This window comes from Ixodes scapularis, unplaced genomic scaffold (assembly GCF_016920785.2).
Source record: "Ixodes scapularis isolate PalLabHiFi unplaced genomic scaffold, ASM1692078v2 PGA_scaffold2__306_contigs__length_199485367, whole genome shotgun sequence".
NCBI lineage: Eukaryota > Metazoa > Arthropoda > Arachnida > Ixodida > Ixodidae > Ixodes > Ixodes scapularis.
Window position 1 is genome coordinate 49,291,398 of NW_024609857.1, and position 15,236 is coordinate 49,306,633.

The 15,236-nt window shown below is 45.6% G+C and overlaps 1 protein-coding gene across 1 annotated transcript in view; it reads right to left on the reverse strand.

Annotated features, from left to right (window-relative positions):
- LOC8023212 (solute carrier organic anion transporter family member 74D) overlaps nt 1-15,236 on the reverse strand; it is a 37,207-nt gene that overhangs the window by 12,006 nt on the left and 9,965 nt on the right. Inside the window, exons 3-4 of the mRNA XM_040223069.2 lie at nt 11,245-11,331; nt 9,174-9,359 (exon numbers count right to left, since the gene is read on the reverse strand). Of these exons, the coding sequence (XP_040079003.1) occupies nt 9,174-9,359; nt 11,245-11,331 (273 nt within the window). The remainder of the gene's footprint in view (nt 1-9,173; nt 9,360-11,244; nt 11,332-15,236) is intronic.

Sequence of the window (15,236 nt, forward strand, 5' to 3'; positions counted from 1 at the left end):
GTTTTGTCTGAAATTCACTTCCTTGTGGCCTGCTAAATTAAGTCGGTTTTCGAGCGCAGCTCTTTGGCGCCCGTTTCCGGCTTGAGCGTCGTCGTCGTTGGTATTACCGCTAGTGGTGCAAAACTATCGATAGCACTATCGATAGTATCGATAGTCGCCAGAAGTCTGACTATCGATAGTGAAAAAAACTATCGATAGTACTATCGATAGTCGACTATCGAAAAACTATCGATAGTACTATCGATAGTCGACTATCGAAAAACTATCGATAGTACTATCGATAGTCGACTATCGAGAAACTATCGATAGTACTATCGATAGTCGACTGTCGAAAAACTATAGAAAAACTATCGATAGTCGACTATCGAAAAACTATCGAAAAACTATGGATAGTCGACTATCAGAAAACTATCGTTAATCGACTATCGGAAAACTATCGATAGTCGACTATCGTAAACCTATCAATAGTACTGTCGACAGTTTACTATGGATAGTTTTGCAACACTAGTAGTTTGCGTCGCTCCCTCTTGTCTATTTATCGCTTTAATTTTTTTTTCAAACGGGGCACCAACTAGCCCAGGCACTTACCATCCCAACTTTGGTTCAGCTTTCAGTGATGACGAAGATGGGGGTTTGGGCGAAAAAAGAAGAAGGGGGAGGCGAGCGGTAGGGCGAGGGCAAGACGAGCCGGGGAGGAGGAAGCAGACGAACCGCTGGAGAAGAGAGGGGGAAACCCCCTTCTCTCTTTAGCGTTCCGTCTGCTTCCTCCTCCCCGTCCCGTCTTACCCTCGCCCTACCTTCTTGAGTTGTAACGGACTATAGTGGTGCAAGACTATCGATAGCACTAGCGATAGTATCGTTAGTCGCCAGTATAGTAAAAAACCATCGATAGTCGACTATCGAAAAACTAGCGACAGTCGACTATCGAAAAACTATCGAAAAACTATCGATAGTACTATCGATAATCGACTATCGAAAAACTATCGATAGTCGACTATCGAAAAACTATCGATAGTCGACTATCGAAAAACTATCGATAGTACTATCGATAGTTCTAGGACACTATCGATAGTTTTGGAAAAACTATCGATAGTATCGATAGTCAATTTATCGATAGTTTTGCATCACTAATTACCGCGCGTTGCATTATGGAACGTTTCCCATAATGACGTCACACATGACATCACATATGACGTCCCGAGGGTCACTAGTGATGTCACCGCGCGTTGCGTTATGGGTAAATCTCCCCGCTAAATTTAGCGAAAAACGTTCCCGCTATATTTAGCTGAAAAACTTCCCCACTATATTTAGCGGGATAATTTTCCCGCTATACTTAGGGGAAAAATTTTCTGCAATATTTAGCAGGAAACTTTCCTAGCTAAATTTAGCAGAAAAATATTAAATTCAGCCCCCCCAAAAAAAAAGATTCCCCGCTAACTTTAGCAGAAAAAATTCCCCACTAAATTTAGCTGAAAAGTTCCCCCACTAAATTTAGCGGAAAGTTTTCTCCGCTAACTTTAACGGGAGAAATTTCCCGCTAAATTTAGTGATAACATTTTCTGCTAAATTTAACAGACAATTTCTCGCTAAATTTAGCATAAAAAATTCCCCGCTAAATTTAGCGGAAAAATTTTCCCGCTAGATTTAACAGAAAAAATCCCCGCTAAGTTTGGCGGAAAAAAATCTCTGCTAAATTTAGCGGAAAAATTTCCCCACTTAATTTAACAGGAAAAATTTCCTCATATATACTTAGCGCAAAAAATACCCCGCAAAGTTTAGCAAAAAAGTTTCGCGCTAAATTCAGTGGAAATTTAGCGAAAGAATTTCCCGCTAAATTTATCGGAAAAAGATTCACCGCTTTATTTAGCGAAGAAAATTCCCGCTAAATTTAGCGGAAAACTTTCCCCGTTAGATTTAGTGGGGAATTTTTCCGCTAAATTTAGCGAAAAATGTTTCTGCTATATTTAACAAGAAATTTAGCGAAACTTTCCCAATACCGTACCATCCCGTACCTTCCCCTCCTCCTCCTCAAGAGCTGCGCTCTAATTCGGCGTTACAGGAGATTGTAAATGTCTTTCATTTTTTAAAAGGAACCATGAAACCAAACGACTGTGCGAAACATGTCATCATCCTTTGATGTATGAGATTATATCATTATAACAACAGTGCGATGTTATGGCGACGCGTCCTCTGCCGCACGTGACAATTAATTGTCACTTGCGGCAGAGAACGCGTCACCATAACGTCGCTGCGCTTTAGCGGAAATTTAGCGTAAAAAATTCCCCGCTAAATTTAGTGAAATAATACCCCGCCAAATTTAGCGGGAAAATTAGCGCTAAATGGGAGGGGAGCGAGAGAAGGGGGAGGTTACGGATGAGGAGGAGGGGCATACCCTCCTCTCGGTACATAACCCTCCTCCTCCTCAGGAGCTGCGCTCTAATTCGGCGTTACAGGGGATTGTAAACGTCTTCCATTTTCTTTTTCCGCACTTTTTCGTGTCCTTATCGTAGCACGTTTCTTGTTTTACGTACAGTGAGCCCGCGAGTGAACGGATTATTTATCGACATCTAATCATTTTTATTGTTGGTTTGGAAAAAAAGAATTGAAGGATCAAATGATATCAGTTCATGATATGAACCAGTAATGAAATGGATAAAAAATCTGTGCCCTATCAATGCGTTTTCTTCAAAAGCTTGCGCATGTACATAAGATAAGGATGCATCAACATCTTGAACACCCGAGACTTAGAAACAGAAAAGTGGACAATAGACAGAGAGGTCTTAGCACACGCGTGTATGTGTGTGTGTCGTCCATCCTTTGATCCTCAATCTCGGGTGTTCAAAATGCTGAAAGTACCAGATGGCCTGCATGTTTTCTGTAATTTATAAGGGTTCACATTTCATCCCTCAAGATACTCCAAACGTTCATGCTAAAACGCTTGCTAAACAAAGAAATACATATTGGTTCGTATAAATAAATTGTTTAATTCCTTTAGCCCAAATCCATAAACTCAATCAGCAGCTAATGCACGTATATGCTGCTCCCCCCCCCCAATGCGCTCGGAACATGAACCACTGTTCTACCCTTAACCCATGGCCTACTGCAAAAATAAAAAAAAAAAAATTTAAAATACAGGTTTTTTTTTTATGTGCCCTATAAATTTAATATGCAATAGAAAGGGCAAAATCAAACACCAAAAATTTATTATATGAGAAATCTTTGAACACATTGCAAAAGAAAAGTGGACTAAAGTTCGGTTTCACTCCATTACCGTAGCGCGTAGACAGTCCACATCCCTTTGCACGTAAAGTGAACGCAAAACGTGGAGGGGTTGGAGGAAGATTTTTTTTTTTTTTTTTTACGTTGATTCTACGTTACTAGAACCAGTCAGTTGGGAAACTTCCATAGAGACTGCTCTGAAAAAGTGGCACCGATCCGTACTCGAAAACCGAACAAATGGCAATCACAACGCCGCCATTTCTCCCGCAGCGGCTACTCGAGGAACTACACGTCTTTAAGGGGCCATTCTGGCGCCGAAGCAGATACGGTGGAAGGGGTTTCAGGGGTGCCACCCCCAATCTCCCAAGCGGACGCGCCGCGAATTACCACTGAAGTTAAGATGCGCCTATGTCGTGACGTGCTACCTGAAAACACCGCCTACTCATGGTTGTATAAAAACAATATTAATTGTGCCGCAAAACCTTACAAACTAAAGATTTTAGAAAACATCACGCGCCCTTCATTTTGTACTAAACTCGAATAAAAGTTACAACAAAAAAAGCTTTTTCCGCTGGTTTTTACGCAAAAACATGTTTTCTAAAAGCTCGAGGTGACCACAGTTAAGACAAATGATAAAGAGTGGCGCTGTTGTCGTATTTAGCTCGGTATCGGTGGACGCCAGCGACCCAGGTTTCAACGGTGAGTTTCCCAACTGAGGGTTCTAGTAACCTTGATTCTAGTCCAATGCCGACACGCCGACACAATGTCCTTATCGGAATCGGAGTCGTCTGAGCTAATAACCTCATGGCGAATCCCACTGGGCGTTTTGGAGCGCGCCGGGATCACTTGACCAGATCCGGACTGGAGCACACGATCCGAACGGGGTCACGCCGCCTACGAATCACCAGTGGAACATGATTACTGCTCCGGGATCGGCGGATGCCTTCCCGTCATTCAACTGCCCGGGAATCCCCTTTCCGCGGCCGCCGCGGTCGTTTCGAAGACGTTTTCGCTATCGCGGCGCTAACACGTGTTCGACGCACGAGCGGCAGGAATGGCTCAGGTGCTTCTAGCAAAGATTGCAGGAATGCCCGTAGCGCGGCAAATACATTCTCTTCTCCTTCCTGGAAAACGCACCGGCTGTCGAGCCAAGGGGTAAGCAAGCGGCCATTACGAATTCATCTGATGTCGAGACAATCTAGGAGCCCAGCCCGCGACGTGCTTCTTCTTCTTCTGAGGCGAGATGGGGGAGATCAGGCGAGATGCCCCACGAGAAAAAAAGTCACGTGTGTGCGCCGAGGGCGGGCCCGGCTGGCTTCTGGTTGAATCCGCCGAAATCGTGGGAGCGACTTTTCTCGGATCCAGATCGAGATCTGTAGCGGGAGCTAATCCAAAACGACCAGTGAAACACGTCGGTCTCGATCCCGATCGCCCAGTGAAATAGGCTCGCTCCAGAAAAGTCGATCCCGGAGCGCTACAAAACGACCAGTGGAATTCGCCATCAGTTGCATCGCTCCCGCTGTCAGACGAAAGATTCATTTTCTTGTTTTCCGAATCTGAAGAGACGTCCCAATATCCTCGTTTTGCATCAATTTTGAGGGAAGATTGTTACTAGTAACGGAGCGACCAGAAGTTGACGCCGCCATTTTTAAATCTTCTGCTGCCTGCATTGAAACAATTTTCTGCCAAATTCAGAGATCTACCACGATTTTATTTTCTGTGAAGCGCCATCTATCCACGGCAAAGCTAACTAGAAACACGTGGACTAGCCCAGTTCGTTCATGGTAGCGTACTGGAGCCCGAATCAACGTGGACCAGCCCAGCTCGTCTTCAGGAGTAGCGGTACAAAGCATATGGACGAACCCAGGACGTCCATAGTAGGAGTTAATCGAATCAACCAATGATAAGGACGATCGGCGACAACTGGAAAATGATACCGACCTTACTATGGTAGTAAACCTTTCAAGAAATAACGACTACTGGGAGTGCACTGCGAGTAGCTGGCCCTTATCACATGACGGGCAAAAAGAAAACTCAAGTGCTGTAGGCCACAGTTGAGATAGCTCAGGCCCGGATAAGGCATACCGTGGAAATTCTGCTGTCTAAATTACGACAAAGCGCGTGTCTTCTGCGAGAGTCCTTGTCTCGGCGAACAATGGTGGAATACATGGCTTTGACAAGATACCAAGATACTACATTAGACTATTGCTAACTTTTAAAAAGCTTTTCTTTTTTTGCGAGGGGGGGGGGGGGAGGGGCAATAACACTGTAGACACTTATCCTGCAGTATTTTCTCAGAAGGAGTTCGATAACGTGGGTCGAACCACGGCCGGACTGGAAGCGCGCGCTCTCTTTCTCTTCTTGCGGCCTTCGCAATCGCCCGGGAGTCAATGCCATTTTTTCTCCGTATGTAGTTCACTTGCTTGCCGCCAGGGGCGCAACAACCTCACCCTACTTCACCCCACTCGGAGAGTCCCTTCGAGCTGCTTTGCGCTGGTGTTCGAGCTTCGTAGGTTGTTGTTTTGGCAACTTTGGTCTGGTGTACGGCGGTGGCTATCTGGTGAAACTCATTAGTGAGTTTGGGTGCGACGCCTATGTTATGCTGTTGACTACGAGTTGATCCTCTGTTCGTCTTATTGCAAGGCCAGGATAAAAGCGGGCTTGATTGTCTTAATCCTAAGTTCCTCGCACTTCTTGACAACATTGTTGCTTTTTTTTTTTTTAAAGGCTGTTAAGCATCTTTCGCGTACAAATGTGCACGAAGTTCTGCAACTAGATAGGGTGCAACACATTGCACAATATCTTGAAGACGCGCCAATCCTAAGTTGCCAAGAGGGCATTGACAACAGTCACTTAAAGCGCTTGGCTGGTTTAATTTGCAACAAGTTCCTCAGAATCCTTCTGATTAACCATGCAAAGACGGTCACGGACAGAAACGAAAAACCAGCTGGATATGTGCACAAGCCCTCGAGGAAGCACTTTAGGCTGTATTATACACGGTGCGAAAATTGTACAGACTACTACACCCTCGTCTAGAGCAGCTGACCGACTGCATGTGCGGCCTATGAAATGATGATGCAGACAACGGAAATAGATATATTGGGACTGCTTACATTTCACGACACTGTACGAATTATTTATAATCTAAAGATCCTCCACTAGAAGGAGTCCGTCTCTTCCTGTTCTTGAGTTGCAACAGAAGTCCTGGAGGTAAAGACGAGTATAGTTTTTCCGCAATCGCATTCGCTGTCTCTACTTACTACTTTTTACTCGCGAATCTCTCGGAGATGTGCGTCGAATATTCACCGTTTTGGGCTCATCAGAAGCGCATTAGATAGTGGCTGAGGGTCTAAACGGAAGGATCGGGTGTCAAAGGCTATAAAAATCTCGGCCGCAAGTTGCGACAGCGCTGAGATACACTGTCTGACGCGCTCTGTGCAAACGGCAAAGGGTAGCCCAGGGGTAATAACCAGGGGTGAGGTGACAGCGCCCCCCGCGAATTGCGGCGGGAGGTGGCGATTGCCCCAATTGCAAAGGCCGTAAGAAGAGAAAGGGAGCGCGCGCTTCCAGTCCGGCCGTGGTCGAACTTAAGACGTCTTCTCTGTGCTTTGACGAATACCTGAGCGAAAAAAAAGGTAACACGCATATTGATGGATGACTCCACGAAATTTTCTTTTCAAGAAAGTTAATAAACAAGGTGCAGTCAAAACTGAAGGACCAGAGAAAATAAATGTAACGTCAGAAACTCGGGAAGTCACGTGGGTTGTTTCACGCGTTCGAGATTTCTTTCATATAACAACGGATTTATGTTGTGTCAGTGGTCAAAAAATATACGTTAAGTAATTATTTAATGTTTTGTTTATCAATAAATCTCTAAATCACAGGGCGGATCACATAGGTCCGTTTGCTCGAAATGCTAACCGCGGCTAAAGTTAGCCGCAGTACCTAGGCGAGGGATTTAGAAGTCACGTGACTGGCTCGGTAGGGAAGCGGGGAAACATGGCGGTACCCCCGTGAGTGAGCGCCGCTTGCTTTGAAAGTAATGTCGTTATAGCTGCAATATCGGGCGCGTTAGTCAGCAATGAATGGTGCAGGAGGCCTTCGCCTTGCCTTACCTCACTTAAATCTCAAAGCATGAGCAATGACCTCGCCGCATTTTTTAGTCTTTTGATTCTGGCCATTCCTAAGCCTAAATGAACGCGATAATTGTCGGCATGACAACGTCTTTGGAAAGTGGATTGCCTTGATTCAATCGGTTGGGTATTGATAACACACAAAAACAGACAGCATCCCAAAATACCTTTTTCTAAATTTCCCAAGCACCAAGGTGCATGCTACGGGTGTAGTTACACGCGTTTCACGTGCTGGCGTCTGCAGTAGTAATTGTTCTAAAGCAAAAACTCTAGAAAAAATTTTACCTTGCACGCGCGTTCGTCAAAGCCTTATTATGATAACTTAATTCGACTCTTTTATAAGAGGAAGTCCAGCGCGCGCGGACCGTATAGAATTACACTTCCAGCGTCCTCCTCGATGCTTGGGTAATCTGCTAATAGGTCTATTTTCACTTGAGCCGAATTACAGGTTTTTCCAATTATGATGGTGTTATATACAGTTTTTACATGCTGGCCAACCATGCTGCCGGCGTACCACCTAACGTTGGTACCACCCGCCTTTCACTGGTTACTTCTTCCTTTTCGTTTCTAGGACTGACTTCGTCGTCCTCTTTCGAACTTGGAAGAAAATTTCAACGAAGCTTTTGTGTGCTATCAATATCCGGCCGATTGAGCCAACGACATATTAGTTCCAAAGCGAGCGGCGCTCACTCACCGGGGCACCGCCATTAGACTCTATCGCCATGTTTCCCCGCATCCCTACCGAGCTAGTCACGTGATTTCAAAATCCCTCGCCTAGGTACTGCGGCTAACTTTAGCCGCGGTTAACGCTTCGAGCAAACGGGCCCCGGGAGAATAGGCCGAGTTTAGTGTCCTAAACGCACATGCCTGAGAAAAAAAAGAGGGGTGGGGGGGGGGGGGGGGAGGAAGGGGTCATCAAAAGCGGCAGTTTATCGACCGGCCTCTTTATCAAATAATAATAACAGTTTGTATCGCAAGTATATTTTGTTGATGGCTGGGCCCTTGTACTTCATGTTTTTTTATCAAAAATAAGGCATGCCTAAACGCCTTGTGGAAGGCCCTTGAAGGAAGTAGACAACAGTGTGTCACGGTGCTCTGTGGAATGACGTGGATAACAGACGTCTGAAATGCTTTTGAAAAACCGGCTACAAAAAAAAAAACAAAAAACTGTGAGTCACTTTAGATTTACGAATGACATTTAGTATCACCGCATGGCAAAATAAATACAATAATTGCACAATAGTAAAATGCAAAAAAGTAAAAGAAAAAAAAAACACATTCCTGCAGGCTTTAGGTGTGAAGCCGTACTTTAACTATTACCGACGTGTGCAACCGAAAGCGTCGCTGTGGTCGAAGTCCGCGATTGGCCAAACAATAGCTTTCTGTGTAGTGATAACGCCTGCCCAACGGCTGGTTCACGGCGAGGCAAATCCTGCCAATCACGGCGAGGCAAATCTTGTTCGTGACGTCACGAAAGGAAACCATAAGAGCGCGCCACAGAAACATCTCGGCACTAATAGTCAGGACGTGGCGAGTTCCAAGCACCTAATTATCGTTCGACGTACACTTAGATTGAGGCATCAACCGATAGGAATTCCGAAAAACTTAATCACGAAGTCAAAAACGTGAGCATAATAAGTCACGCCCTGTGTTTTTCGAACTGTCAGTGACAATAAGGAACTCGACCTTTTCGGTACGAAACCTTCTCTGCCATTCCGAAGCTCTTGGGAAATTTCTTGGCAAGTTTCCTTATCTTCTGTACAAAACTTCGTGCTAGATTCATAATGCGCTAAGACGTGGCAGATTTGAAGGGTCAGTCACCTTTCAGATGAGTGGACTTTACTCCCTTCTTGTTGGCCTGCGGCGGGTCGGCCAGTCTGGAGGGCATCACCTTGGGGAAGAGGAGCACGGGCAGGCTAGCCAGAGCCATCACACAGCCACAGACCAGGTAGCCCAGCCACCAGCAGCCAATCCATCGGGGATCCGCCGGGTCTATGTCCGGTTCGTCTGACAGACAGAACGAGCGACGTTCAAAGAACGATTTCGAAAGTCCCTAAGGCTACAATGCGCCGCCACGCACTCGGAACACCGATCGTTGTTCTACTCTTTTTAAGAATTTTGCCCATTGCATGGACGATCGTATAAAATGATGCCTAAGTCGCTGTTGTCGCTAAGCTGATTCTCGATGAAATACGTTAGCATTTAGCGCAGAGGTTCATTGTCCTCAGAGAGCTAGTCTGTTTTCCCCGGCGTCGGCGGAGCCGCCTCGGTGGCTCCGAGGCGAGAGCGTCGGCCTACGGATCCCCATGTGGCGGGTTCGAATCCCGGCCGAGGTGCCCGCAATCTGACGGAGGTTTATTGCGGAGAAGACGCCGTGTAACCGAGCTTTCGGTTGCACGTCAAAAGATCCCCAGGTGGTCGAAATTAATCCTCAGTCCTCCGCTGGGGCGTGCCAGATGCCCGTCGTTGGTTTGGCACGCAAAACCCCCAAATTTGACCCGGCGTCGGCGGTTTCGGATGCAGCCACCACAGCTTTTAGAGGAGCGCGCGTCAACTGTAGCGCGTCTTTGGAAGCGTGCGAGCAGACTCCTTCCCTCTTACATAAGAGAGAAAGTGGACGCAACGAGCGAACAAACAGAGCGAGAGAGCAGGGCGGGAATCGCGCCGCAGCATCACGAAACCAGCGCACGGTCCAGTCCAGTCCAAACCAAACCAAGGACGGCTGCATGCACCGGGGCAAAATATGCTAACATGTTTAAAAGGTCGTTGTGCAGCGGTTGTACGGCACTGACTAAATTTCTCATCTACAGCTAAGAGACCGATCACCCGTTGGGGCGTATCTCCATCAAGGCTGTATAAACATACAAACCAAGTCAAGCCAATTTTCGTTCGGTGTCACTTATTGGTGACTCCAGCGAAATCGACGGCACCTAGCGGCTAAAACAAAAAGCTGTGGTGGCAGGTTCGCTCTCCAGTCTTCTCAAGCGAATCAGATATTATTCACAACGTCTGGCAACCAAAAGACGAAGTCGTGAAAGTAGGTTAAAAAACACGCGATGAAAATCGCCAATACTCCGTCTCGTACTTATAGAACGCCGTCGAGGCTACTAGAGCGAGCGCGCGGCTTCATCTCTGTGGTTTTGTTTAGGCGAGAGGGCGCGTGCAAATGATTTGCGAGATCGAACCCGATACTCGCGCCAGCAGCTTTGACAGCGTTTTACATTTAGTATAAAACAGAGTTTAAAGATGGCCGATGCGTATCACAGATATACCGATCTCACCAGCCAGTTTGACTACGCCACCGCTGCCGCAATGCACCGAGGGAATTTTAGTCTTACTGCACGTGCGACAACCCCGCTGGAACTCTGCAGGTGTGGACAACGAAACGGCATGAGTCCTCGCATGCACGGCAGTCTCCTTCATGTGAACCAAAGTTAGGGCGGCGTTACGCATGCGCCGAACGCTTTGTGAGATCGGCCTGTGGGGCACAAGTGCTGTGCCAGCGTTGCACTATTTTTTTTCTTCAAATACGCGAGTTTTAACTGAACGCTGAGGCAGCACTCATGTCAAACTTGCGCCCGCCTTGGCCTTCTTGGGTGACATCAAACCTTCAGCTCTACGGCTTTGTTATTTAGAAGTTGTTACCCAAAGGCATGCAGTCTTGGTGGGAAAGGAGGCTGTGTACAACTCTTCGCCACTGACTGTACGCCCATTGGAGCGAGATGCCGATCGCCTTCTCTTTGGCTCAACCGGTTGAAAAAAAGAACAGTGATTTGTCTTCTGAATGCATCGTGGTGAAACTGTACTCATTTCAGGATCATCTGAGTGTGTATACAGTTAGGGCCTGTGAAAATGTCAACAGTCAGCGTCACGCTAGCGTGCGCAGACCTACAGAAAGGATCTTCGTAGAGGGACAGGCACAGTCCGGCTCCCAAGAACCCGAGTGCCGGTCCGATGGCACGTACAGAATAGCTGGCTCCTGAAAAAAAAAAAAAGTACACTCAAAAAAAGGTTTTACGTAATTGGCACACAGCAGCAGAGAAAGTTTTTTTTTCTCTCTCGTGTGGGTAAAAATAAAAGATTTTATACTTAAATAATGTGGATAACGTAGAAAATAATGTAAGACTCATTTGTAAGAAGCTTTTGCGTGTTGTGAATAATTTTTTTTTATCGCCTGTACTCCGGCAAGAACACGTGAACATTCGATAATCAGATTGATTAATTTTTAGTTTAGAGAAAAGAATGCACAAATCTACTACATTTCGTTTCATTCTACGTCGGAGCGCAACCCACGTTGGGAGCCAATGGAGTCAATCAAACAGCGCTGAAAGAGCAAACTCATTGGGTTCGTCAATTTTCTGTGAGCGTGTTCTTATAATCCAACAAAAAAAATTAATAAAGGGTGCCTTGCGGTTTTGGTATGTGCGTATGTTTGCTTGTCTTCTCACCTTTAGTTGCGCTCACTGCAGACTTGAAACGAAGTGAGCATATACGGCGAGCAAGTGCTCTAATATGCGTCTTTGGCGCATCGAAACGCCTAGGTAACGCACGATGACGAGGCAGCCAAGTTCGCGCCATAATTAGTTGAGCCGCGTTGCGCACCTCGTGCGTTTGCTTACCCCTCAAACGCGTCCACGTGCGTTTGTTTTCCCCCGACCTCAACTAACCATTGCGCGAGCTTGGCTGCTTCGTCATCGTGCGTTATCTACACGTTCCCCTGTATTGCCATTCAAAGAGACACTGCAAGGAAAAAAAGTGTCTACTAAAGGGCATAGATGCGACACGAATTTGGTTTCTTCACAATAAAAAAAAAAATTCGCGCAATATTTACGCTGTTAGACGCAATTTACGTGGAAGTTACAGCCTGCTCTAAGCTCCGCCCACAAATCAGTGGTTCAACCCATTACTACTGGACTGGCTTGGCTGCTCGACCAAACAGGCTAGCAAGCGCAGTATCTCCCTTTCGCGTCATCCGGTCCGCGTAGCATAGAGTAATATAGTAAACGTAAAGAGAGGACACAGGAGCCGATTCGCGGCCCAGATAATGCGTTTAATACCCTCCGCTACGTGGCGCTTTTCTGCGATTCGGTTAAAATTAATTAAAACTCTCTCTGTGAAAACTATTTATTTTTTAAATGGCAGTGCTTTAAAATCATTTAAAGTACTTAAAACGACTAAATAGTTCAAATCAAATACGTCACAAAAACCACGTGATGAATGGCGCCTGCCATGGTCTGCCTGCCTGCACGCTGTCGCCTCTGCATCATTCTGCATGGCCTCTGCTCGTCCCTGCGTCGCTCGTCTGTGGCGTGCGTGCCGTCCATCTGTGCTTTCTGTTGCATCGTGTTCGGTCGACTTTGCATCAATCAAGGTGACGCATGACCGCCCGCGTGCTCGCATGCTCGGCGTGAATTCGTGGAGCCGATCGGTTCGAGCTTCTCGCGCTGTTATTTCTGCCGGGCTGTCTGGCTGCACTTGAACGCGTGTAGATGTTGATTTTCGATGAGATTGTTTTAAAAAAAGAATTTAACTTACGACCCTGCACACGACATTGTCCATGGGTTTACAGATGACGGTTTTGACCGAACCTCTAAAATTGCAGATAGAGCCTTGGTTGTTATGCTGTCTGAAATTTCCAGGAGGTGCGTTTAGCCGCTTGCATACACCGTTGTGCACACTCCAACAACATCTTCTGTGTAACGCAGTCTCCTCATTTTTCTCATTCGGGAGCTTAAGACGGTTGGCTTCACAGTAAAGGCTGTGGTCTGTGGTTAGGGGGCTTCAAACGTAAGCTTGGTGTGTGTGTCGATAAGCCATTTTCTGAAGTTGACAACGAACACGTTTACTTTGTCTTTGATGTTCCGCACCTTCCCAAAACAACCAAGAGCAATCTCCAAGCCCACAAACTTTGCATTGGAAATGAGGTCATTGAGTGGTCTTCTATTGTTTAACTTTATTGTTCTATCCATGAGATGAGCTTGCAATTGGCTCCGAAACTTACTGAAAGACACATTTTTTCAAGAGCCTTTCTGTAACATGGAAGAAAATTGTGCCCCACAGGTACTGAGTGCCTCACTCTTTCTTGCAATCATATCCCTTGTTTATGCCAAGGAACTTCCTGAGGCAGCCATGGCTACAGCCTATTTCTGTGATAGGATGTGCATACTTTTTGATTGTCTAAATAGCTAAAAAATTCAAGAAGAGAGGGCAGAAGTTGCGTCATGCCATTCTGAAGGGAGAATCTGAAATACTTGATTTTCTCCACCAGTAACTCGGATGGATTTCAGCATGGCAGTTCCAAAGTAGGAGGCAGCCATAAGCCATCATTGGGTGGCAAGTTACTATAAAAAATGGCCTCACGCTCTGGGATGAGCTTTCAAGCAGCCATGACTTTAAGTTATTACTTACACGACGCCTGCAGCAAGACACACTTGAGAACGTTTTTGGAGCTATATACGACAAATGCTGGGCTGCAACACAAACCCAAATGTGCATCAGTTCACCTCAGGACTAAAACACCTCTCGATAAAGAAACTGTTCAAACTGTCGGACAATGAAAACGTAGAGGATGGCAAGGCTGGGACCTCCTAAAGGAGTTGCAAATATCTTCGCACCATGAAAGTTTCATTTCAGACATTGTGGAATGTCTTCCAATTGATAACTTCCCGCCACTAGAGGATATTTCTGAGCTGGCATGAGACATCAGGTCTAACATAATTGATGACTCGTCCACTTATTACGTTTGGGGCTATTTGATCAAACTTTTGCTTGAACAGACAACTTACAGCTGTGGCTGTTCTCAGCTGCTATCGGATGAGTCTAGTAACTTGACCAGGCCTCACCAGTACTGTCTTGTTCCTAAAGCATACCACGTGCCTGGAAAATTCTTCGGGAACTTAGTAGTACTATCACAGGCTGCCTTTCATTTCATTCGGCAACTAGAAAATCACTTTCTTCCCATAATAGAGAGTGTAACACATGTTCGAGGAGTGTGTGCCGCCTTGTATAGCACACTTTGAGGTCTGGGTGGTTTTAGCCTTTGCCCAGAGGAGTACCATAAAGGGTTTTTAAAATTGTTTTGCAGAATACGCTTGTGTTGACATGTTTGATTTCTTAACCGGAATTTGGACAAAGTTCGGTTGCACTCTTTAGTGGCTAGTAAGCAACGAGACAGGTTTAACTGTTAATAGTGTACTAACAGAGGCGCGGTTGCCAAACCAAAAACAAAAAGTGCTTATTAAGTGGGCGGTGCAGCTTGCTCTTCAAATATTCGTTTCCACTTTTTCCAGCGAATGTGTATCACGGCTCCCTAACAAAAATATTTTGTCACTTTTTACAAAATTTCGATAGAAAATAGTGTACAGAGGCTAAAAATATTTGAAAGAAAATGTATCCACTTTTTTATCACTGTCGATAGTTTTTTAGCCGCTTTTTTCTGAAGCCATATTTCTTTTCTGAACAATTTCGGGGAATGTTTAGGGACGTTGAATCTTGTCAGATTTCGAATAGAGTTCTCATTGTTTGGTAATGGCTCGCCTCCAGTGAGTTTGAGGCTATGCAAATCAATGTTTTTTTGTTTTGTTTTTATTTGCCGGAAATCGGGAATTTGTACTATCCGGCGTGTGCTTTGCACTGTTATTATACTCTTATGACTGGTAATGATAGCGATGTCTTATTTATTTTTTCACTTACTTCCCGCACTCGAGTCGGCGTGAAAGTGAATGTATCATACAGCATGTTCTCCGTGGAAAGGTTTTGTTAGCTTGGTTCCGTTAAGAATCTATTAAGAAGTGTACAATATGCCGAAGTCCTTCATATTCATTTATTTCTGTGAGTATCCATCTCTTTCGTATAAAACATACAGACCTTCTGAAGTAAATCATG